This window comes from Channa argus, chromosome 13 (genome assembly GCF_033026475.1).
Source record: "Channa argus isolate prfri chromosome 13, Channa argus male v1.0, whole genome shotgun sequence".
Classification (NCBI taxonomy): Eukaryota; Metazoa; Chordata; class Actinopteri; order Anabantiformes; family Channidae; genus Channa; species Channa argus.
In genome coordinates this window covers 744,123-770,742 of record NC_090209.1, presented here as the reverse complement: position 1 = coordinate 770,742, position 26,620 = coordinate 744,123, and the positions used below count along the sequence as shown (strand labels likewise).

The window sequence follows — 26,620 nt, the reverse complement described above, 5'->3', positions numbered from 1 at the left end:
ACTTGTTCAGGAGTAAAATAAAGCTGGCTATTTACCATTGTATTGCCACATGATGAGGCAAATGAAGGAAATAATGTCCTTAAATTTGTTCACAGCATTTTCAGATAAACCTCTGGTGTATTTGAATTCTTTTCAAACTGCTGTATAAGCCATTATTGTTAATTCAAATATTATTAGAAAATGGTAAGAAAAAAGAGAATTATGAGGAAATACTGTTATATTATAAATTTCAATGTCCTATGTGACCCCAGGTATAGTCATGCTGCTATTGGCGCAGACTGCTTGGGGACCCACCCCTGATAGACTAAGCTCCTTTTCTCCTCTCCCTTCACATTTATTTGTCACCACTATATTACTGCGTACTGTCACCAAATTAACTCCCATTGGTGTCTTTCTCCTTCTCTGTCCCCCTCTCTCTGTCCCTTTCCGCAGGTGTCCCCGGGCTTTGAAGCTGTGTGTTTTCCAGCGTGCAGCTACTGGTCCTACCAACCTGCCTGATGTTTTGTTGTTGCTTTTGTTGCTCTTTTCTTTTCTCTCTTTACTTTCCACTCACCCCAACCGGTCAAGGCTGATGGCTGCCCACCCTGAGCCTGGTTCTGCTGAAGGTTTCTTCAGTCAAAGGGAGTTTTTCCTCTCCACTGTTGCCTAGGACTTGTTCAAGGGGGAATTGTTGAGTTTCCTCTACATATTTGTATAGTCTTGACTTTATTATGTAAAGGACCTTGACATGATTTTGCTGTGAATAGCCACCATATAGAAAAAGTTTAATTGAATTAAATTGAAGTAACTAACTATATCGTTATAGTCTTGACTTTATTCTATAAACTGCCTTGAGATTACTTGGTTGTGAATTGGTGCCATATAAAATAAACTTAAATTGAATTGAATTGAACTGAATTGAATTGAAGTGACCAGATCTAAGCAACAAACCTGTGATTGGTGGACTACTGCACTAGTCCATTGATCTCTTTTAATTTTTATTTAAATGTTTCCATTCATGTAGTGTTTCTGATGCACAAAACAAAAATGTCATATGAATTAACTCTTGCAAAAAGTTTAAAAAGAACATTAGATAAGACAATGAAATAATTATTAAATAATATATAATAGGAATATAATAGAAAAGCAGGGGCAAATTGCAGTTGTGAGCAGTGCACACACAACAAGTCGTATTCAACATAAAAAATACAAAATTATTAGATTAATTTCATCTTGAATCTTTGGTATATTTAAAATACATTTTAACAAAATAAACATTCTGTAAAAACCCACTGATTTTAAAGTATTTTATCTTTTGTCTCCCCTTCAATATACCACTTCCATTTCTTCTGTCACTCTCCACTCAAAATGAACAAGCAATTGAAGCTGTGAAACCATTAGATTAAAAACAGTGGTGGACTGGCACAGATGTTTCAGAAGTCCCCTTGAAGCTTAGCGTTTTGTGTGTATTCACCAAAGTGTATCACAGCAGTGGCAGCACTGATCTGAGACCTCTAATTAGCTCCCTGCGCTCTCAAACTCATAATGACCCTCATTTGTCAAAAAATGTGCAGCTTGTGAGTGATACACAGAGTACACAGTGAGATAGAGAATTGTGACTCTCAGGGGGACATTTTGTCCTATCACACAGTGAATTTACACTCACTAGCCTCATGAGGGCGCAATAATTGAAGATCAACTTTTCATTAGAAGACGGAATCTCTAACTCACAGGGCCGCACTGTGGTTCAAGAGCCATAGTTATGGTTTGTTGTTAGCTGACCTCCAGTGGTGGTAAATATTGTGCGTAATAAAATTCAAGTGACAGAGCATTTAATTCAGTTCTACTTTATTTACAATTCACAATAAAGTCATCTCAAGGCACTTTACATAATAAAGTCAAGACTATATATATATATCTATATATCTATATATGTAGAGGAAACCCAACAACCCCCCTTTGGCAAGACCTAGGTTACATTAGAGAGGAAAACTTCCCTATATCGCAGGAAACCTCCAGCAGAACCAGGGTCAGGGTGGGCGGCCATCTGCCTTGACTGGTTGGGATGAGTGGAAAGTGGAGACAGAAAAGAAAAAGAGAAACAAAAGCAACAACAAAATGTTGGGCAGGTTGGTGGGAACAGTAGCTGGAAGACACACAGCTCCAAGGCCGGGGACACCTGCAGATTTTGTGACAAAGTTCAGAAGAAGAAGATTGGCTTGGATTGGGAGTTGAGAAAAACACAAAGGGTTTTTATATACAAGGAATTTGTCTTGGTAAGTTGGTGCACACAGTAGGATAATTTTCAGATTTTAGAAAGAACAAAAAACAAGACACACAGAAGACATAACGAGACAGTGTTCACAATAAACAGCGGTTGTTCCTGATAAATACAGACAGTAAAAGGACATAGAGGTCTGCCCTGAGACTCATTTATGGAAAGTAAAAAAGGAGCAGTGCATCAAGAGTAGCAGTAACGTGGCACAGTCACATAGGGAAATTGGGCAATTGTCTCTGTCAGTGGGAGGATCTGACTAGCAAACAGGAAGAAATAGTTCTTGTGGCATGAGGTTTTCATCCTGATAGACCGCAGTCTCTTGTCAGAGGGGAGTTTTTCAAATGTTGTCTGTACTGGGTGGGATAGATTGACCATAATCTTCACTGACCTTTTCAGAGTTCTGGGGTCGGGCAGGACCTGCAGTGAAGGCAAATAGCCATCAGTCACACTCACTGCTGGGCAAAGGATATGCTGCTGTCTGCTACAATGGTGGTCGGGGGAGATGCAGCAGATCAGGATGAACCATTATTACCTTTCGCAGGTTGAACTTTCTATAGCCTGCTTAGAAAGTGTGGGGCACGTGTTTTGTATCCATTGGAATTCCTGCCTGATTGTGGTGCCCAGGAAGTGGAAAGACTTTATAGTGATCACTGAAGAGCCAAGGCCATTCCTATGCCTGAGGTGTCAAAAATCAGCATTTTGTCCAATCCCTTCTACGTTATATTGTGACGTTTAGGGTCCATTTACATTGGTGATAGACGCTCAGACCTTTCAGCGTAGTACAAGAGAAACTAATATTTGACACTTAAAGCAATGAAATAGTATATAAAGTAAAAAAAAAAACAGGTGGTATATGGTACAGCAAGACACAAGACTTTTTCTCAGGGGATCGGGGTTCAACTCAAGTGCGAGATATTGTGTGTTTTAATGATGATTGTAACACAACTTGGCAAAAGTTTTTGTGCCTAACCGTAACCTATGTTGTTTCCTGAAACTGTTTTCACTAACCTGAACACAGTTTTTGTGTGCATCCAAAGTCGTTCCCATGACGTCAAATAGTGGGGCACCAGGAGGGTCCAATAGTAACGCCCAAGGGTACCTAATGCCTCAATATGATACAGCAAAGGATGTACAAAGGGGCACAATTTGATGCAATAGGAAGCGTCATTACCTGACACTGTTGGAGGTGAATGTGTTGAGTTGGTTGGTCCTTAGTTCTTTCTGAAATCCACAAGCCTCCCTATACTGAGCTTTAAGTTGTTTCACCACCCTTGTTGTGTAAAGGCCTCTATTGTAAGTAATAATTTCCCAGAAAAATATTTGCATACTTTACTAAGAGTGTGTTATTAATTATTTTTTTTTAATTTGACATTAAGTGAAACAGTTAGTTGTCCTTACATTATTGGCCCTGTTTTATTTAGATATATATTTTGCTTATTATTACTACATTGTTTGATTTAATAACCCTAATACCGTGTTATTGTGAGGTTATTACCCATATGACATATTTTAACTACTTAGTTATTACCCGTGTATAATATTGTTATTTATATTACCCCACTATGATCCAAGCTGTACAGTATTTTAGGGTGATAATGGCCAAGACTGGATTATCCTGGCAAAGCAGGAAAGAATTACTGCTGTGTTTTTCCATTGTTTGTCTTATATTTACATGACAGACCTCCTGTTTTATTCAACCCTGTTGCCTGCACATAACAGGTAAAGGTCACAAAAGCACTATTGTTAATTTTTATTTTGGTTAATGTTCACTTGGACTAAGCTATTTATTGCTGTTATTGTTTAAGTCCACAATATATATATATTACAATGATTTCTTACTCTCACCATGAGTCATGGATGATTTAAGGATTTCAAGGATTTTAAAAACAAATAGATACAGATACAGATTTTGTTCTGGGTTGTTTGAGTTTTACTGGAAACTCTACATGAAACTTTCCATTTTATAAGAATGTGACAATTTTCTCTTGACTGCAGAAACTTGGCTGAGTTGTTCTAAATTGTTTCAGAGGCAGAGCCGTGATGTTGTGGGATCTCTAATTAGCTCCCCTTAGTCAAACTCATAATGTGCATCATTTATCAAAAAAGAAAAAAAATATTCCAGACAAATCTGTGTATCTTTAATATAAGGCAAAAAACAAAACCCTTCCAGCTTTGAATTATACTGCACAGAGCCCTTAAAACCCATCAGGGAAAATATTGCTTCATTTAGGAATTATTTATTTTAGTCTCTGTTTTTCAGACCAGTTAAATGTTCTAAATATGTGGGTATACAGATTGTTTGAGTAGCTGCTGTCCAATGAGGAGCTTCTTACTGTGAAATTCAGACAAGGTAGTCAACTAGTCAATGTATGTCTTGAATGCCAAATGGCATTTTTCATGTCCAATGTTCAATAACTCTGACTTTTAAAATTTCTTTTAAAAAATGAATTGCTGATTTTTAGACAGGGTTTTCTGAGTTAGGTAGTTCTCCATATCAGGGATCTTCATGCAGCTCTAACCATTAGCCAAATCATGTTAGTCTGATCTATGTGACTGCTGCTGAGGTGGTTTGTGAGGGCAACAATAGCTTCAGATTAACAAACTGGGCTGTATATCTTGTTCCGCAGACATTTTGGATTGACCCCAGCTCTGATAAGCTCTGTTCAGCCCCGATGTGGAAACATGGTGGCTGATTAGTTTATTGAGGGCAGTGAAGCACAGAGTCGTAATTCACTGAAGAGTTTTATTGCCTATTCTGCTGAGAGTTTATAGGATCTTTTCAATTAGTACGGCCACTGCTGTAAACAGACCAGTTGCTCTGTGTCTTGTCAGCTTTATGCATCACTGCCTTGTTACAATTGGACAAAGCCTGTGAAGTCAGAGAGATGATGCTCCAGCACCAGCTGTGCAAAAGGAGAAATACTTATAATAATTCTTGTTACTTTGACAAAACGGGGATGTTTCTGTTGCTCACCTGACTACGGACACTGAAACAGCTGCAAATCAAATGGTTGTCACATTGATGAAATTACTGCTTTTATTTGGTAATTTGGGGACTTTAGCACTATAACACCCAATACATTCCCTATTATATCTTTGCCTACATGCCCAGCATTCTTTCACCTCAAATCATCAGATACAGACACAATGGTCCATAGCTTTTTATGGTAAATTGACAGTTCTGCTTTTGGTTTTTGGCCCACATCAAATGTTGAAACTGATTGGACTTTGAAAACTATTTGCTCAGGCAGGTGGTGGGGGAGTGCTTAGCACTGCTGTCTAACAGCTACAAGGTCCCTGCTTCAAATCCACCTGCTGTCTGCAGCCTTGTTAGCATATTCTCCCCCATTACTGGATATTCTGGTTATGGTCGTGCGGGGCTGGAGCCTATCGCAGCTGTCATTGGGTGAGAGGTGGGCTACACCCTGGACATGTCTCCAGTGTATCTCAGGGCCAACATAGAGAGACATACAACCATACACAGTCACATTCATGCATGTCTTTGGACTGTGGGAGGAAACCAGAGTACCCAGAGGAAACCCATGCAAGCACAGGGAGAACATGCAAACTTCTTGTTGTTGCTTTTGTTGCTCTCTTCTTTTCTCTCTTCACTTTCCACTCACCCCAAACAGTCAAGGCAGATGGTCGCCCACCCTGAGCCTGGTTCTGCTGGAGGTTTCTTCCATTAAAGGGAGTTTTTCCTCTCCACTGTTGCCTCGGGCTTGCTCCAGGGGGAATTGTTGGGTTTTCTCTATACATCTTTATAGTCTTGACTTTATTTTGTAAAGTGCCTTGAGATGACTTTGTTGGGAATTGGTGCTATATAAATACATTTGAATTTAATTTAATTTAATTCACACAGAAAGGCAGGGGATTCCAACCTGGGAGCTGTGAGGCAGCAGCTACAACCGCTCCACCACTTTGCTGCCATGATACTAACCTCTTACCAGTTAGTACCATTAGTGGAGAGGGGTTCCATATTATGTTTTTTGGTATTACCCAACTGTTCCAGTCTTATTGCATATGTCCCAACTCCTTTGAGATTACAAGTATCAAATGAAACATATTTCAATTTCAACAACAGACATGTTGTCTTTATACTATTTTCTATTAAATATAGGTTTGAATATAGGTTTCAATTAACATACCATCACATTCTGCTTTTACTTACAGTTTACACAACTGTAGTCACTGCGTTTCTGGAAAAGGGGATTGCACACTATTATCTATCTTAAAATCCTAACACAACCATTAAAAGCCAAAACAAATGTTGTTTGCCTGGTGATACTGACAAGACACATTTCTCATGTTTCAATTTAGATTTTTTATATTTTCATATATCAAAGTGCAGGCAACAGCCTCTTATTGCGATAGAAGAAAATTAGAACTACAGACTACAACTCTGCTGAATGTATACAGAGGTAAGGGAACCCAGGTGGAAAACAATGACAGTGTCATTACCTTTCTGTTTCAGTGAGACAGCAAACCGTGGTTTTACTGAAGATCTCATATCAATGTATACATGTGTCTCAATGTGAAGCAGACCAAACCCTCGGAAGGACACCCTGTGCGCTACCTTTCTGAGCACTGCTGGATGCTGCGTCTCATTGCACAGCACATTTAAATGTGTAGTCAGGAGGGAGATGCATTTTGCAGGAACAGCACTGGACGCTTCCGACTGGATGTAAATCATTGGCAGAATTCAGGCTAAAATGACGAGTCAGACACTGATCCTCAGCAGCCAAAACAAACTTAATATGAGTTTAACAGCAGTCTTGTCATGTGCAGCAGAGTGATGTTTCTGCAGAGACAGGATAATGTCACTGGAATAGATTTAAGGTCAGATTAGAAAATAAAAATCGTACAGGTCCTGAGTGTGTCTGCGCGCTGATAACGTGGCGCTGCTGCCATGGTGCTAAAAGCGCCGTTACTAACGATGCCTCACAATTAATTGGCTGATGATGAGGCTAGTTATGATGTAATCTCTCTCACTCTCTCCTACACACAGCCAGCCCCCTCCGTTCTCTCTCTCTCTCCCGTTTCCCCACCTCTTTCTCTTTCTTTCTCTCCTATCCTAACCAACATGGCCGCTAAGTCGGATGGAGCAGCGGTTTCTGTGGAAGATGACAACACGCCCAGAAGCCTCTCGGAACCGGGGAACCTCGCTGCCCGGCCCCGCTGCACGGCCGCCAACGGGAAACCCTACACGTTGCTGGACTGCTGCTGGGTGCTCTGCGCCCTGCTCGTCTTTTTCTCCGACGGCGCAACCGACCTGTGGCTGGCCGCCGACTACTACCTGAGAGGCGACTACTGGTGGTTCGGTTTGACGCTTGTCTTCGTTGTGGTACCCTCCGCTGTCGTTCAGGTATTGAGTTTCAGGTGGTTCGTGTATGACTACACTGAGCTGAGCGGCGGGGACAGAGCTGCAGGCAGCAGCGACAGCGGCACCGGCGCGGCGGCGGCAGGCGGAGCAGTCAAGGCGGGAGACAACACTTTAGGCACCAAGGACAGCGAAAAACGCGGTGGGTGTGCGGCGGCAGAGAACGCCGTGAATGCCACCCCGGTTTACCCATCCTCCACCCCACCTGCAACGGCAGGAAGAGTCGAGTCCCCCCAGAGGTGCTGCACAGTCTGCATGTGGGTCTTTCAAACCGTGCTTCACGTCCTGCAGCTGGGGCAAGTCTGGAGGTAGGACTTCTGGGGGTGGGGGGTGATGTGGGGAGCAAGAGGGGTGTGCTTTCCTTGTTTGCGTGCGTGAGCGCGTGTGTGCATGCGTGCTGGTGTATGTTTAATATGTGCGAGGTGCACATGTAAGCATTGCATTCCCAACGCCATCCTGCTCTAGTGATGTGTGTATGTGTGTGTGTGTCTGTACATGTGGCTACGTACTCGCTATATGCCTTTGCGTGTGCTCACGCGTGTCCCCGTTCATGTACATGTGTGCGCTTACATTACCAACAACCTCTATTCACTGGTGACACAAATGTGCATTAATCGACCAGGGAAGTGAGATCATTTGGGCAAAGCGCTGAATTTGCATCCACTGTCACACAACAGGTTTACCAACAGTAGTAAAAATGAATTGCTCACCCACAGCCCTTTATGTCCATCTGTCCCACTTGTCCTGAGTATGACAGAATTTCGATGGCTGCATACACTTGCCAAAGCTGGAACATGCAGTTTGTGTCCCTGATTCCTCTCAGTCTGCCATGGAGTGACAGCGATATCATGAAAGCTCTGTGGCTCAGACCCTACTGCTCCTCTCCTCTGGCTGCCTGTCATGCTACTGATCCTGAAACCCTCCACACTCAGAGTAGGTTTGGATGGGAGCATCAGTGAGATTGATAAAATGTTAAATAAGAAGCTGCATGGGCGACAGTTTACAAGGGCTATTTCACCGTTAAAATAACGTTTCATCCTATTTATTCGTGGGAAGATGTGAGGAGAGCTGCCTACATTTTATATAAGTTAAAGTCTTGACTTGAAGTATCTAGAAATTATTGAGTTTTCAAGATTGGTCCATCCTGAAGCTTCATACATAATGAAGTTGTCAGTTCATTTTAATTATGAAATCAAATGAATACGAATATCGAAATCAGAAAAATGACAGAGATGCAACACAATGTAGATTCCTGTCTACAAATGCTTTAAATTTGTTTTAATGTTGCATAATTATGCCAAAGAGAAATGTACTTTTACTCAGGTACAGTTAATTTACAATATGCAACTATGTAGCTATACTACAAGACTGTAAATCAATCTACTCTGCTCCACCCAGTCCTCCCTCTACCTACTCTGCTGTGCTCTGCTACCATTGGCATCACTTCTCAATACTCTGTCCAGCTCATCAGGTAGTTGTCCTTATCAAATTACAATGAATATGAAGCTACAAATCTTACAAATCAAGCAGAAATGATTGGAACGTTCTGACTGGTTGGAAGGACAAGGTTTGTTTTCAAAGAGCGGGCGTAGCTCAGTTGGTAAGGCAGTCATTCACAGACCACAGGTTCAGTGGTTCAATCCCCGCTCCTGGCTACATGTCAAAGTGTCCTTGGGCAAGACACTTAACTCCAAGTTGCTCCCGGTGGGTCAGATGAGTACCATTCATGGCCGCCACCACCATCAGTGTGTGAGTGTGTGTTTAAATGGGTGAATAGGAATCAACATTGTGAAGAGCTTTGGATAAAAGCACTATATAAGTGGTCATTTACCAAAGCCTTTGGAGATGAATGTATTTACACAAATGCTAGTGCTTTTCAATGACTCTGGGTCATAGGATTCTTCAACAGTGACACTCCGCACTAAAATATATTTAGGATTCAATTTCAGGTTAAAAAAACAAAACCTTTTGAAAAATGTTACATACTTTAAGATGTTACACAGGAAAACACAGTATGCTACACAAAATCAATCAATTTTAAACTTGTCATTCCTACTTTTGTGGCCTGTCCACATGTCCACCTTTAAAAGCATTGTCTTTGATGGAGCCATCTATTGTGTTATAGATGTCTGATTTCATACGAGCTCCATGAAAGAGACATTCTCTTTGTAAACCTATCAGGTGACTTTATCTAAACCAATCCTAATGCACAAAACAGTACCAATAGTAGCAGAACAGGTTCACAATTCTTTAACTGTCATAAAATGACAGTTAGGTAGCCAGACAGACACTGAAAGACATTTTATCTTGCTGATGATCTTTTCTTTTTCAATGTAAGTGATAGGGGCCAACATCCACAGTCCTTTTTCTGTGCAAAACTGTATTCAGATGTGTATTTAAAGTGAAGAATTTGAATGGAATGTAGAAACAGTGTAACAATGTGTCTGGTCTTTGGCTTAGAGGAATAAACAAATTTAGGTTGCAGACTGAAGCATTAGTAAAGACAACTTATTGACAGTTTTAATGTCTCTATGGAGGTTGATAAAAATATGATTAAGTTAGAAAATGATTGAAATTAAAGGCCTGTGTTAACAGGAGGATTCGTCTCAGCAAGTAAAACCTCTCTTAGTGCTCATATGAGAACCTGACTGCTGTTTGAACACAGACAAAAAAAGAAATGCTCAGCTGCTGGTCCTTTAAACCAGCATGTGATGTTGGGCAGGAAAGAAAAATCAACAGAGGATACCACAAACCAACTGGACATGGCCAACACCAAGCAAAGTGTAGTAAGACCGAAGGCTGAAACAAGTAAGAATCAACACACTCATGAGATCAAGACAAGTGGGAGATTGAAGAGTAACATGTCCTCAAGTCAGACTCAAGATGGAGACCAGACATCAGCAGTGCAGTGGTAATATAGAGGCATTGCTAACATCAATGTAACATTTTGTAGCAACAGTGCAAACCTTTCAAAACACCCCCTGAAAATATTCTTAAATCCATGTTGTTCCTTGTGGCACTCCACAGAAAAATCTCTCAGACCGTGATGTGATTAAAAAAACCTTCTAACTGAAAACAATACAGCATTTCCCAGCACCAGTAAGACCGCCGGTTCCGCTGGAAGCTATTTTCTCATGCTTGATCATATCGTGGTAATGTGGAAAAATGTTGGAGGAAAGTGTGTGTTTCTATATTGTGTCTAATTTTATAACTTTTTGATATAAAATACTGAGCAAGGCACTCAGGGCCGTCTGCCAAGGTTAAAAAAAGACAGGGAAACCCAGAGAATTAAATGATGGTTCACAGTGCTGTATATTAGTTAATGCCAAAATGGAGCATGTGGGAATTCACACAAGTATAATTACATGCAGTCTCTGTAATGGAGTGCATTAATGAACAACAAAAACATGCTGAGAGCTACAGAATGAGTTTTATTGTGATGGTTGCTGCTGGGAGATTTGGAGAGGGCTCAGCGTGACTTAGGTTTGAGTCCAACTCCAGTTTTAAATGTACAGATCTGAAATGTATGGAGAGGGTTCACCCTATGAGGAAAAGAGTTTTAGCTGCAACTGAGAATTATAGGTTTGCTTCCTTCTCGTGTGGATTTTGATTTATGGAGGAGGTAATACTGTGGGGCCAACATAAAATATTTATTTGACTTTTCTTTCTGCAGTTTACATTCTGAACGTTGAGAAGAACTTGACTTTAAACATACAAATGTGAGATTTTTTTATATTGTACGCAATTTCAACATTTTGATGTAAAAGACACTTAACCACCAACATTTCACTGGGCAGAATCCATTACAGTTTAGCTCATGTCAATCACTGGACATAATTTGTCATCATCTTGCACCATAGTAACCGGTATGAGAATCCTAAAATGAGAAAGAGGAATAGCTGAAAGGAAATATCCAACTTGACTGACATTTGGGGAGATGCCTGAAATTGATTAAATCACACCAGTAAATAGCTGCATTGGGCTGCACTCTGTTTTAAAAATGAAATATTAGGTTGAAACAGACTTTTACACAGGAGATCACCAGTTTCTTGAATACTTTGTTGTGATTTTCCACACATTTTACAGTTCACTGTTTTGCCCTCTGGACTACGTGCCTGTCGCTACTGCCTACAGTCTGATTGCACTTTCTGGAGGCTTTTTCCACTTCAACACAGCAACTTCTAAATGCTGGAAATTGGCCATTCATAATGTTCTCAAGATGTGAATGGTGTTTGTAAATGTAATGTTCTGTTAGTTCAGGAGCAAAGGTTATGAAACGATAGTATTTTTATGGCACTACTGCTGTGTCTGACTTGGACATCAAAGACCAGTTTTAAATTTGATGATCAAATCTCCTAGCAACAGTTAATGAAAGTTTTTTCACACCCTTAAAGCTTAAAGCTATAGCTCAACTGAGCTCAATGTTTCTAACCTTTTTTGCATATTCATTGAGGTTCCAAGCGAGCTGAGCCCTTACCAAGCTCCCTACAAAGACTTTGTTGACTACAAATCAGGTCACCAAATGCAATACTGGTGCCTGTAATATAGCTTTTAGATGTCACAAGTTTCCCGAACGTTTTGCTCATAATAATTATGCCAGTAGGCGTTAGGTGACCTCTCAAATCAACTGCATCTAAAATATTGTGGAACGTACTGTAGGTGCAGGGATTTAACACGAGAGCATTTTTTGAGGTTTGCTTCCCCAATGTTGCAATCTTTCTGATGTTTAAAGTCCTGTTGCATGTTGTGAGTGTTTGTCCATTTGCACCCATCAGACATCAATTACCAAGCTGATGGGGACTCAGTTTAGATAAAAGTACATTAGGTAATTAAAAAAAACCAAAAAAAACTTTTTCTTTATGATTGTCTTTTTTCACTTATTATTATTATCTGGGCTTTAAGCTGTTGACTGAAGAAATATAAGACATTTGGGTACATCACCTTGAGTTGGGGGAATGCTTGACATTTCATGGAGATTTTTAAGGCTAGGGGCATATATTTTTTTGTCCTTTCGGCTTATCCTGTGAGTTCAGGGTTACCACAGCGGCTCATTCGTCTGCATGATTTAGTTTTCAGTGAGTTTTTTTTACACCGGATGCCCTTCCTGATGCAACTCTCCTTAATTTCTACCGGGCTTGGGACTGGCACTGCACGGTTGGGGATGGGGGTGGTCTATTGGGGGTTCACTGTCTTGCCCAGAGACACTTCAACAAGTGATTGGGAAGAGCAGGACACAAACCTCCGACCCCATGGCGGCCAGTCTACCAATTGAGCCATTGAGCCTTAAGTAGAGCTGCCTCTACTTACTGAGTATATACTGTGATATACTGAGTATTCAATCAGTATATAATACTGATTGAATACTTTGCAGATAAAATAATCGTACTTAGTTGCAACCTTCAAAAAGTATTCATTGTTTTGGTGCTAAAGCTTTCCCGAGCCTCTGCCGTGCTAATTAGATTTAGTAAAGCTGACAGACGGTCAGAAGTATAAGATGCATCTTTAATCTCTGGTTAACCTTTATTCATGCGGAGACGACGAGCAACACCTTGTGTTTGTGTCTGTCTGCTGAATATCTTTCTGGCTAATAAGCTTTTAATATCCAGTGTGATTATACTGAACACTGACCTTATGGACTCTGAATTCTTTGTATAAATCTTTAAGGGTTCTGGCACATATTCTGATGAATAATATGATAATAAAATTCAACCACGCTGAAATTAATTTAGTTTCTATGAGAAGGCATCAGCAAACATCCAGCAAGCCCTTCTTTCTTTAGTATTCCTATCACAGGATTAGAGAAAAATCCCAGCTTTTTTCTGACTTTTATCCCTCACTGTCTTTATCTTACATTTAATCCAGTAAATCAGTGTAAATACTAATAGAGAAACATGACAGCCAGTGGTGATTACAGACGGTTTTCAGCAAACAGTGTGATTTTTAAAAACATTTTTATATCAGCTTTAGGTCAATCCCTTATTTCCGTATGGTTTTTAACAGTCATATGGGAAAAATCCATCTTAAGAGATGAGACACTGAGTGGTATTCACCACCATGCGAGCAGGTCTGGGCCCAGAGTGCTCTGCAGTGTGTAAACAGGTTGAGGTTTGAATAAAGGTTGAGTCCCCTTTTCTTGACTAGAGGCTATTACTCTGTGTCTGAGATCACTGAGTTTCCATCAAGATTCAAAATGCTGTATTTTGTCTATCCGGTGTCTGTTGAAAGGCATCCTGGGGATTGTAGATCATTTTAAGCAGATGAAGCACTTTTAGAGAACAAGAGTTCACTGAATAACTGATTTATCATTTAATAAAAAATAATATTGCTGAGTATTATAAACTGAAAACTCAAAATAGATGTTTTATTTAAAGATTTAAAGTGTCCTTTAGTAACCTACTGAGGCCCTTTACCACAAGTTATTACATAAATAGTTTTTCTCTATTGTAAAATTGAATTCTGGCAATTAGAAAAATCTTGCATGAAAAAATTGTCTGATTCTATAGACATTGTCCAGAGGTCCTATGTAAAAACGGCTTCAGTGACATCGGTGATCATGAATATAGCCATCACTAATTCGCTACAAATCATACATTTAAAAATGTCATTGACAACAAAAAGTGACAAAATTTAAATAGTACAACAAAAGACTGAAATGATTAAATTCATGTAATGTTAGTTAGCATTAGCCACTTTAGCTTACATGCTTTTTAATTTCATGTATATGTTCAAAAGCCAAACATGGACCATGACAAACATCGTCTGCACTTATATAGCGCTTTTCTATCTATTGGGACTCAAAGCTTTCACACTAACAATCACACACACACTCACACACCGCTGGGGGAGCTGCTATGCAGCCAACACTCACTGGGAGCAACTAAGTTGGGGTTCAGTGTCTTGCTCGAGGACACTTTGACATGTGACCAGAGCAGCTGGGGATTTAACCAACAACAATAGGTGGATAACTGCTCTACCTTCCTGCGCCACAGTCTGTTTGAAAAGACATGCATTTCCTTTTTAATTAATGTGATTAATTAATGTGTTTGATTAAAAATTCTCTTCAAATTCATCAGCTGTACAGCAGGAGTCCATTATTGGACTTCAAGGTAACTATGTGTACCTTATGAGAGTCAAAAGCAATAAGCAGTAAAATGTACATACAGTATATGTACTATTTATGTTGTTATTCTTAAAAGTAGATTTGTGCGTATGAATTTCAGCTATTACAGTTATCAAGTCAAAATTGCAATTATCACTGTCTAAGTTCAGTGATAAACAATGACTTATATAATGTAGTGAATAATAAGTACAGGTTGTGTCAAAGGTACAAATCATGGCCTTCAAGAGGGCTCAGCCCTAGTCACAATCTGTTGTTACCCTGAAGGTACAGTAATGAACCAATTAGACTTAAACCCTAGTTTCAAATCCAAATTGTTTGACTTTCTTAAAACCTTGCAGTATATCGCAAAAAGTATTGATATGTACTCAATTAATATTAAAGGCCGACTTCACCAATTTTAAACTTGCTTTCTATGGCATTAGTTTAGGGTGTAAATGTTGATGCTTTTAAACGTCACTCTGACTTCCCTATATTAAAATATTTCCCTGCTTCTAGCTAAAAAACTCCTCCGGATGACATCACCTGGAAGATTTTTTTGTCATTTGGTATTTAGATGATGTCATCTGAAAGCATATTTCAGCTTGTAGTTGAGAGATATTTTAACACAGTGAAGAAAGAGGGAAGTTTAATGGCATTTATGTACATGTACTACCCAAACAGAACCAAAAGAAGCAAGTTCAAAATCATGGAAGGTGTCCTTTAAGTAACAGTCTTGCTGACAGCCTGTAAGGGACACGGAGTCATGGACAGTTTAAAGACAGACAGGTGGGACAACAGGTCAGCCGTCAATGCCGTTTTAGAATATTCCATTTGGTTCCTGTCTGTGCCAGACCAGACCAATTAGTTGAATTTACAAATTAAACATTGATGATTGAAACCTTGAGTATCAAGGGGCCAGAATGATTTAGTAAGTGGCATGTGAGGAATCCTAAAGTTACATCTGCACAGATGTTTTAGCCCCTCAGAGATTAAATATGTAGCGGATCAATAATGAAAGTTTCTGTGTTGTTTCCTCATCTCATGCATTTTGGCTGTGTTGTATTTATATAGTTTCATGTCGTGTCAGGTGTCCAGGTTATACACAGGTAATTTATAAAGTACCTACTAAGTTTTACCTTTGTCATCTGTGGCCTTTTTAGACCTGTAAAACATAACGGCCGAGTTTAGAACTTTTTCTATCCTCAGCAAAAAGTGTTTTACATTAATTTGTAGTCTGCCAGAAACAATTAATTCAATTCTATATACAGGTATATGGTACATGTACTGTTGTTATCCAGATTAGAAGTAGACACTGTGTTTTGTTGGATCTTATTGTTTTTAGAGAATAGATCAGGAAGTGGGGTCTGATGGTTAAGAATTATGTAACACATCTGGGGAGACGGTGGAAAGAGCTTTGTCTTCTATTTTAGTTTATTGTCCCAAAAGCTAATGAACTTTCCAAGGGGGGAAATTCTCTCTAGCAGACTGGCTTTGTGTTACCAAAGCAAACTCCTTATTCACTGAGCATCAAAAGCTAAAGTTATTCACTGAGCATCAAAAGAGTTATTGTTGCCTTTCATGTCATTTGTATGCATGTGTAATGTGGACTACGAACCTGAACTTCACCGTCAGTCGTCCAGTCATAAAAACCTTTAGGTTCTTAGCCACAAAATACAAGCAAAGCAACATGCTGCCGATGCCAATTTTTAAAAATGTTAACTGTATTACTTTTTTCTCATAACACTGTTTTCCCAAAGCTTGATTTAGATCCTCTTGTGGAAAGTTGTTGAAAAGTTCCTCGAGTAGCTCTTGTTTTTCACGGGAACTTGCCTTTGATGGAAATGGACTTTGTCATGATAAGAGGTTTGTTAAAAAAGTTGGTTGGTGAATTTCATTCACACGAAACTTCTTTATACCAGTTACACGATCCTTTGATGCCTGTGGTCTTTTTTCCTGGACATACAGTAGACAGGGCTGGAAAAGTTTTAACTTTTCTTTTGCCTTCAAAGAATGATTCTAGAGCATCCAACAGACAGCAGGGAAATTAAGTCAGACGGACTCACAGACAGACTGATAGACAGACATTGTGCAAAACCAAAGGTTCCTTTCAAATCATGGTTTTATCTGCAGTCAAAACTGCTCACATGTCATTTTGAACACTAGCAAAGCCTGATAGTTAGTCCATTGTTTTTCATTTTATATACACTGTCTGTCACTCAAAGACTCTTTAAATTGTGGATTAGTGCGGATGAATGATTGAAAGAGTTTTACCTTTGTCATCTGTGGCCTTCTTTAGACCTGTAAAACATAACGGCCGAGTTTCACAAAGAACTTTTTCTGTCCTCGATAGGAAGAACCCTGAAAAGGAGGCTGTAGTCAGAGCTAAAGAAAAATACATTTTCAAACCTACATATGTTTTTCCCTCGATGGTCAACATCAGTAGATACACTGATGAAGCTTTTTCTATTTCTCACCTTAAACTGAGGGAACCAAAGCACAGACTTCATCACTAGTCCAGGCTCCTGTTCTTTATACATTTTATTTAACTGTTGATAATTTGTGTCTATTTTGGATCTGTTTATTGTTCCAAAATCATGTTGAGCTTTATGTCCTGGCTGTCTGTAGGGCAAAACTTGCTTTCCCAAGCAAAACTGAACTGAGGACGTTGCAGTTATATGACATGCATTGTAACCATTTGGCCACCAAAGCATTGAGACTATAACATCCTTGATCTAATATTTTGCTGGAGTTTAATTGGTGGTTTAGCATCAAAGTCATTCTTTGGCTAATGAACAGCAACACACATGTTAACTAATATAACAAAAAAACTCTTATACTAACTGCAAAACAGGTAAACTTACAAACAAACAGCATATTCACAAGTATATACAGTAGTCATGAATAATGTAGTAATTAGTGCATATTACTGAATTAGGACGTCTGAGGTAAACAGGTCCTGCTTGGTGTAAGCTATTAATTGGCCTTTACTACTGACCGTGATGCTAATTTACAAACTGCTTTTTGTTGATCTTACTCCAAATCCTGGAAGCATGAATATACCTGGGGTAATGTAAAAGTCAATCACGCTATTGATTATAAGTAAAACTATGACTAGAGGTACATTTTGATCCACAGCCTTCGACCTGCCCGTCTGTGTCTCTCTCTGTCTGTTTGTTTTCTGTGTCTCTGACTGATGTTGTCTCTCTGTGTGCTCTCCTGTCTGTTGGTCCATCAGACTGCTGAATAATTCACTACGTTCCCTGAGGGAGCTGTCAATCACATTTCTTGTGTGTGTGAATGGATGTAGCGATTCCTGCTAGATGCCCCTGTCATCTAATTTTCTCTGTAACTTGTTCTTGCTTTCTATTTACAGTCATTGTCACTCTGCTTTTTGCTTGTAGTTGTTAGCCGAAAATCAACACAGAAATGAGGGATGGGGGTGGCTTGGCTGTGGTGTGGGTTTGAGGAATGTTACGAAGTTAGAAAAGTCTGTCGTGTGCTTCACTAACATTATCCGAATATTTTTGTATTTCCTTTTGTTTGTGTGCTGTGTGTATGATGGAACATATAGCCTGCAGATGAGCAAACATATACACACACACACACACACACACACACACTGAAAAATGTGACTATAGCCGAAGAATTCAGACACAGAATAAAAACACACACTGTGCAGAAAAGCTCATGTATAATTTTGCTTCTAGGTTCTAACTGCTGACATCTCATCAGCTCCAAAACCAAATGTCTACACCCATTTCATTGGCACATACTGTCTTTCCAGAACCAGCATTGTATTAAATATAGATGCAATTCTAAACAGCAGCCTACATGCTGCTCCTCATTAATATGTTAATATATTATTTTCATTTCAGAATACAAAATATCTGCAGTTGTTGTGAATTTATGAGACAGCAAACAAACCATATATATATGTCTGTGTATATACACATACGTATTTATATACAGTATATATATATATATATAAACACACACACACACACACAAAAATTTAAGCTAAAAACCAATACCAAATGGCCAAGTTAGGCCCCCAGGCAGCTCTGCATTAAAACCAGAGGAGATAGTGGAAACCACTGCATGGGCTCAGGAACACCTCTGAAAACCACTGTCCGTGAAAAGAGTTTGTTGCGTCATTTACAATGTACAATGTACTATGCAAAGAAACAACCATAGAAGATATTACTGCCTTCGCTGAGCATAATCCCATTAACGAATAGGCTGAGGTGAAGTAGAAAACTGTCATTAGGGCTTATGAGTTAAATTTTTGGAAATCATAAAGGCTCATATTCTGTGATAAAGAGGACCATCTGACTTGTTATCAGCATCTAGGATGGAGTGGGGCTGTATCAGTGCACACGACATGGGGAAATTGCACAACTGAAGATGATGCAGGAATTGAAGCAACATACATGTATGCTGCCATTAAGGTGACGTCGGTTCCAGGGAAGGATTAGATTATTTCAGCAACATAACGTCAAGACACATTCTGCATGTATAAAAACAGCACAGCTCCACAGAACAAGAGTCCAGGTGCAAGTCCAACCCTTTCCCCTATTAACACATTTGGAGGAAAACACAAAGGAGCCGCTTTTGACCGGTAGAAATCCTACAGTATATCAAGCTAGAATAGAGAAACAACTTTGCTTTCAAAATTAAAGCAATTCTTCTCACCTCTCAAACACCTACAGGGGGTTGTTAAAAAAGAGGTGATGCAACACAGTGTTAAACATGCTCGTGTCATAACTTTTTAAAATGTGTTGCTGGCATTAAATTCAAACTGAGGCTTTTTAAAAGTTACTTAGTACTAAGTTTGAAAATTACTACTGTTCTAAAAATGGGGTTTGTGACTCATATGATCCATGTCAAACTACAGGCCCCAAAAAGCCCATTTCTGTAGATGATTCTGAACAGAACCTTCAGACCTAAACTACTAAGACATGAAGCATGAAAACATTTTTAAATTTAGGATTTTTAGACAGAGGTTTTGAAAACAACGTGTTTTCCAATATGTTCCAGCACTTTGGTTGTTTTCACCACTTAAGTCTTTAAACCAATTAAAACTAAAACAGTATGTGATGCAAAATTATAATCCAGGCTGATAGATGATTGTGTTGGTCCTCTGCTACAGATAAAACTATTACTAGGCTACAAATAGTTTGTTCACAAGCACTATATTGTTAAGGACATTTAAATACTTTCCTGAGAAAAGTATTTTTATGTAGTCATTTATTATATACTGAAATGGAAAAAATAAAAGGACACCGATTACATATAACACATACTAACTTCCATCAAGCAGTGTTCAGTGTACTGGATCCTCATTAAAGTTTTTAGCCTCCCGAACATTAAACCATCTCGCTGCTTACTCTGAGCCTCTGAGCTGTTGAAAAGACCCAGTTTCTCCTCAGGGCTCAAGAAAGTTCATCTTATTTTACAGCCCTTTGCTCAAAATTAACTGCTCAGTCAATATTTCTGAATTAGATCTTTATCAAATGATGGACTGAGAAAAGTAGAGTGTATTTCAATATTTCTGCTTCTAAATAGAGAGTTTATGGTTTGCATCAGTTTAAGGCAAACTGATGGCAAGTGTCATGTAGTCTTCATGAAATGAGTCTGAATCCGTGTTGGTGGTTTCCCTGTGGCTTCTATGACAGTATTAATCAGTTGGTGGTCTTTTTCATCTTCCTATTCCCGTTTTGTTGTCTGCTCTAATAGCCACAGTTGATGATCTATGGCTCATCTATATCTCTGAATGGAAATCCGGGTTTTTTATTTCATTTTACACCAGATGCCCTTTCCTTAACGCAACCCTCCCAGTTTATCCAGACTTGGAACTAGCCCTCAGAGCACACTGGCTTCTGCAACCCAAGTAACTGGGTTTGGTGATCTTTCAAAAGTTTTTAGGAAATATGTAAAACAAAAAGCGCAATATCTGTAGAAATTCTGTTCCTGTTCCATGATTCTGCGCTTCATTTTGACCCGTGTCAACCTTCAACCCCGGATGCCATGGTGTGTGAAAATTATTTTGATACACCTGCATTTTGTGACATTACGTTACCTAAAACTTTAATTAACAATTTTGCTCACAAATGTTCACCTCTGCCCTTAGCCGAGCTTCCACTACTCTTTCCCACAACTTCATTGTTTGGCTCATCAGCTTTATTCCTCTGTAGTTGCCACAGCTCTGCACATCTCCCTTGTTCTTAAAAATTGGTACCAGTACACTTCTCCTCCAGTCCTCAGCATCCTCTCACTTTCCAAGATCTTGTTAAACCAACTAGTCAGAAACTCTACTGCCACCTCTCCTAGACACTTCCATACCTCCACAGGTATGTCATCAGGACCAACTGCCTTTCCACTTTTCATCCTCTTCAATGTCCTCCTCACTTCACTCTTACTAATCTTTGCTACTTCCTGCTCTACACCAGTCACCTCTTCTACTCTTCGTTCCCTTTCATTTTCCTCATTCATCAACTCTTCAAAGTTCTCCTTCCATCTTCCCATCACACTCCTGGCACCTGTCAATTCATTTCCATCCTTATCTTTAATCACACTAACCTGCTGCACATCCTTCCCATCTCTATCTCTTTGTCTCACCAACCTGTACAAATCCACCTCTCCCTCTTTAGTGTCCAACCTAACATACAAGTCCTCATATGCTCTTTGTTTGGCCTTTGCCACCTCTACCTTCACCTTACGCTGTATCTCCCTGTACTCCTGTCTACTCTCTTCTGTCCTGTCAGTGTCCCACTTCTTCTTAGCTAACCTCTTTCTCTGTATACACTCCTGAACTTCCTCGTTCCACCACCAAGTGTCCTTGTCCACTTTCCTCTTTCCAGATGACACACCGAGTACCCTCCTACCTGTCTCCCTGATCAAATTAGCTGCAGTGGTCCAGTCATCTGGAAGCACCTCCAAACCACCCAGAGTCTGTCTCAGTTCCTCCCTGAAAACTACACAACATTTTTCCTTTTTCAACTTCCACCACTTCGTCCTCTGCTCTGCCTTAGTCCTCTTCATCTTCCTCACCACCAGCATCATTTTACACACCACCATCCTGTGTTGTCTGGCTACACTCTCCCCTACCAATGCTTTACAGTCACTGATCTCTTTCAGATTACAACGTCTACACAAGGTGTCGTCCACCTGAGTGCTTCTACCTCCACTCTTGTACGTCACCCTATGTTCCTGCCTCTTCTGGAAGAAAGTGTTCACTACAGCCATTTCCATCCACTTTGCAAAGTCTACCACCATCTGAACTTCTGCGTTCCTGTCCTGAAGACCAAACCTGCCCATCACAGTCTCATCACCTCTGTTCCCTTCACCTACATGTCCATTGAAATCTGCACCAATCACCACTCTCTCACCTCTGGAGATGCTCTGCATCACTTCATCTAACTCACTCCAGAATTTCTCCTTCTCTTATAACTGACATCCCACCTGTGGGACATAACCACTCACAACATTGAACATCAAGCCTTCAATTTCCAGCTTCAGACTCATCAACCTGTCTGATACTCTTTTCACCTCTAGAACATTCCTCACCAACTCCTCTTTCAGGATAACTCCTACTCCATTTCTCTTCATCATCTGACCCATGGTAGAACAACTTAAACCCTGTTCCTAAGCTTCTAGCCTTGCTACTTTTCCACCTGGTCTCCTGGACACACAGTATGTCCACCTTCCTTCTCTGCATCATGCCGATCAACTCTCTAGCCTTCCCTGTCATAGTACCAACATTCAAAGTCCCTACTGTCAGTCCTACATTCTTAGCTTTCCTCTTCTCTCTCTGCCTACGAACACACCTTCCTCCTCTTTTTCTTCGTCTTCGACCAACAGTAGTCCAATTTCCACCGGTACCCTGTAGGTCAACAGCACCGGTGGCGGTCGTTGTTAACCCGGGCCCCGACCGATCCGGTATGGAAGTCTTTGTCACGATTCGCATGTTTGATTTGGCATGTGTTTTACGTCGGATGCCCTTCCTGCCACAACCCTCTGCATTTATCCAGACTTGGGACTGGCACAAGAAGACACTGGCTTGTGCCCCCTTGCGGTTGCATTTAGTACATCAAATGAGGACTGTAATTTAAAGTGGAGCCTCTTACCCTCTTCTTATTTGTAGATACACAGCAGTTAATCGTAAGTATTCCCACCTATGATGTAATATTTAATAAGTACCCATTAACTAAAAATGACATGACGTAGGTATTTTTACTTAGGTATTTAGGTAGGTATTTTTTTTTTTTGTTACCCTATCATTTCTCAAAGTTTGTTTATTGTTATCAAATAACCAGAAATATGTACCAATAGGTACTGTGGATGTACACTGTTGTTACAAATAAGTACACACTAAGTTCACTGTACCTTTTCTTGGACCTTTCATTTTTTGTACTGTGATTTCTTTAGGTGCCATTATAGAAACGTTCTTGTTTGCTGGAATAGGTGGATGATGAGATGGTATTGAGTCAAACACAAAGTTGTTGGCAAATCTGTGATTATTCAGTGTTGCTCCATGTCGGAGAGCACAACTGCCATTATATTTTGTGATTATTACAACTCAGTTTTATTTAAACAAGGTTTAAAAAACAAGTCCACATAATTCAGCAACAGTATGGTACTTGCCCTTTAGCATAACAAATATGCATTTTTCTTATGACCCCCAACCCCAAACTGGCAGGACATCAATTGAAATTGACCTGCAAATCCACAAAACGCTATAGTTAAGGTTTAGTTTCAGCACAACAATAACTTGGTTAAGGTTGGTGCAAGCTTTGGTTTAGATTAAAATAACAGCTCAGTGCTGCCAGGGAACAGTCATCGTGCCTAACCATCAACCCCAACCTCCTCCTTCTGTGACTTTGTGTCCCTAAACAACTTCACACAGTTCCTACAGACACATTTTGGGACATTTTGGAGGAGTCTGTCCTGAATTGAACTCTGAGATGACTTCCTGTCTTTGTTTTACAGATTTTGCCACAGTGCAAACTGAAACGTTGCAGTTCATTATTGACTATGTGATGACCAGTATAACCAGTATGTGGTGAATAAGTATACAACCTATAAATAAATGAATAAATAAAAGTTGTTTGTTCTGTAGTATCTTACTGATCTCAGTGTTTATTCAGAACTGCACACGACTAAATGTGTGGTTAATACATGTAATCATTGAGTTATGAGTAAGTCCAGTTATGGCCCCAGAATATTTTCTTTTCTTTACATGTCAGTTTTTTGGTTTAAGGATTTACCAAATTATTAGTAACATCCACATTGTCAGTTTAGTTCATTGACAAAAATGGTGTTGTAGATGAGCAGATGGACGGGTGGATGCAGATAGAAATGATGTGGAAACTGGCACAGTACATGGACTTTCTGTTAGTCTCTGTGTGCGCTTCAGTGGTGCATGTTATTAGCATGTACCCTGCAGGTGTACACACATACACAGATTTGTCCTTCTCTGTGGGTCTTTCTCTTCCCTTCATTCCTACAAATACATTCAGACACGTTCTCCTCGAGTGTGCAAACTTTATGTTCAAAGCCCAGAGGAACAGTTGTATCACTGTGGATTCTAGTTTTCTCTCTCGGAGCTCTCTAAACTCACTCACTCTCTGATCTGTCTCTCTGGATTTTCCTCTCTATGACTCTGTGTGCATGTGTGTGCATGTGTATGTGTGTGTGTTTGTGTGGAATTCTTTTTTTATTCTAAGAAACAGCCATGGATAATTTTGCAGTTGGTTTAGAATTTAGAATAAATAGCAATAAATGTATCACAATTTCACAATTGCACATTTTGTATTCAGTTCATAAAAGCTTTTCTATGAGTTGCCCTGGAACCTAGAGCAGCTATTTCTTTCCAGAAAGTGATGCATTTCAATCCATTCTTATCCCACTGCGTCACATAATAGGGTCAATTATTGCCACAATTTACATCCTTTAGCATCTCATACTGATGCCATGGGTGCCATGGAGTCACTTTTGGACGCCCCACTATTTTACGCCATTTGAGCGTCCCTGTCTGCTTGTTGGACCTCTTAGCATGATGTACTCTGTTACAGCTGTTGAAACACTTGTAAGTCTTGTGTCTTGTACTGTCCAACCACTCCATCATCTCCCTATGATGACTTTTTCCTTTTTAAACTATGTCATTGCTTTAGGTATCACATATTAATAATCCATGACCCAAGAAATATATTAATTTCGCACATATGTTTTTTTGTTTGTCTCAATTTTGATACATCCGACATTGCATGGAATTCAGGCAATAACAAAAACTGTGACATCTGCATATTTATTTTTTCAGAGAGCTGCCTTTTCTTAACCTTTTCTTTGATATTGAAATGTGGTATAACCAGGCAGTACATGATATTCGGGCAGTAACAACAATTACAAAAACCCTTTATACCTGGCGATCTGTAATGTCTGCATCTTTTATTTTTTCCAACTGCTTTCTTTTTCAACCGTTTTCTCTTTTATTTTGCTATCGAGTAAGCGCAGGACCTCTTCGGTGCTGTACTTCCTTTTAGCCATCTAAAATATAGGTTTATCAATTTACAGTCCAATTATTTGTATAAAACATCACATTTCAATCTGTAATGTATGTAACTGATTTATCAAACCATTGTATTTTGCATACATAATGCATACTGCACCAAGAATAAATAATTATAATGACAACTGAGGGATTTACCCCTAAATCTATGGCAGTTAACACAACATGAAGTAACTTAACGTTCTCTATTCTGACACCACACACAGAGGACAGAGAGAACCAAAAAGGTAAAAAACGTCTGCCCCATCCAAATAATGTAAAGAATTTAGAGCTGCTTCATCAGCAGTTTGTAATGGACATTTGTCTAACTTATTATTTTGATAATTGTTACTGTTGTTGCGATGTTTTCCACAGCAGCTGGAGACTGCAGGCAGAGAGTAGTGGAGGCAGGAGCTACTGTGGCTCTGATTGGCCCTGTAGCAACAGCAGCAACTTTAGTTTAACTAAATGAGTGGTGGGTGTGGTTATGCAAACCTAAATAATGGGAATGCACATATACATTTCAGCAGTGTTTTATTAGAATTAAAAATGTAGAATTTGATCCACACAGAGTGCTAAGATTGTGGAACTCATTATTTAATAAAGATGTAGCTGAAACAATGCAGCACTGACTTCCAAACCTGGCCATGATGCCAGCGATTAGCATGTATGCACAAGTACATAAAGGGAAGAAAAGGACCTACAGGAACTATACAACATACATCAAGAGAGACAGGAATAAATGTCTTGTTGCAAACATAGATTCATTTGCGTACATCATACAGTTGTACATGTCAGTGCTCCAAATCCACTGTTCCACACTAAATTGTTGAGGTACCATATCAATAACACAAAGAGCCTCACAGCAGCAGCTTGAAATCACAGTTTGAACCATTCTGTTACATTTTCTGGCCAATTGCACATCCCTCTTTGCCTGCTGTGTCCTTTTTGTTTAACTCTGTAATAGAACGAGAAATAATAGAGTTTTCCAGCCTGTTAAGCCTAACCTGCAGAACCCTCAACCCTCAAGTCGAGCATATGTGCTCATGTTGCCCAAATAAATCATGAGGTGTCTGATGTAACACTATATCAGCTGGACTCAACCCTCTTTGAACGCGTGTCCAAAAAGTCTTGATGAAGTGTCTGTCCTTAAGTTTCTTAGCATATTGAGTTAAGGCATTTTACAGAGGCAGTTGTATGAAATGATCAGAGTTTGCATCTCACCTATGTTATAGTTAAGAGCAACAGAAGCGCAATAGACAGTATTTGGCCCAAAAGACCTCTGATTAACCTGCCATTGTCTTTTACCATAGACAGAATTACATAGAAATAGCTAAT

General features: G+C 39.6%; 1 protein-coding gene across 1 annotated transcript in view; it reads left to right on the top strand.

Annotated features, from left to right (window-relative positions):
* The first annotated feature begins 6,717 nt into the window (after positions 1-6,717).
* The window catches only part of xkr7b (XK, Kell blood group complex subunit-related family, member 7b), a 75,945-nt gene continuing 56,042 nt past the window's right edge, over positions 6,718-26,620 (top strand). Inside the window, exon 1 of the mRNA XM_067528264.1 lies at positions 6,718-7,945. Within this exon, the coding sequence (XP_067384365.1) occupies positions 7,341-7,945 (605 nt within the window). The 5' untranslated portion in view covers positions 6,718-7,340. The remainder of the gene's footprint in view (positions 7,946-26,620) is intronic.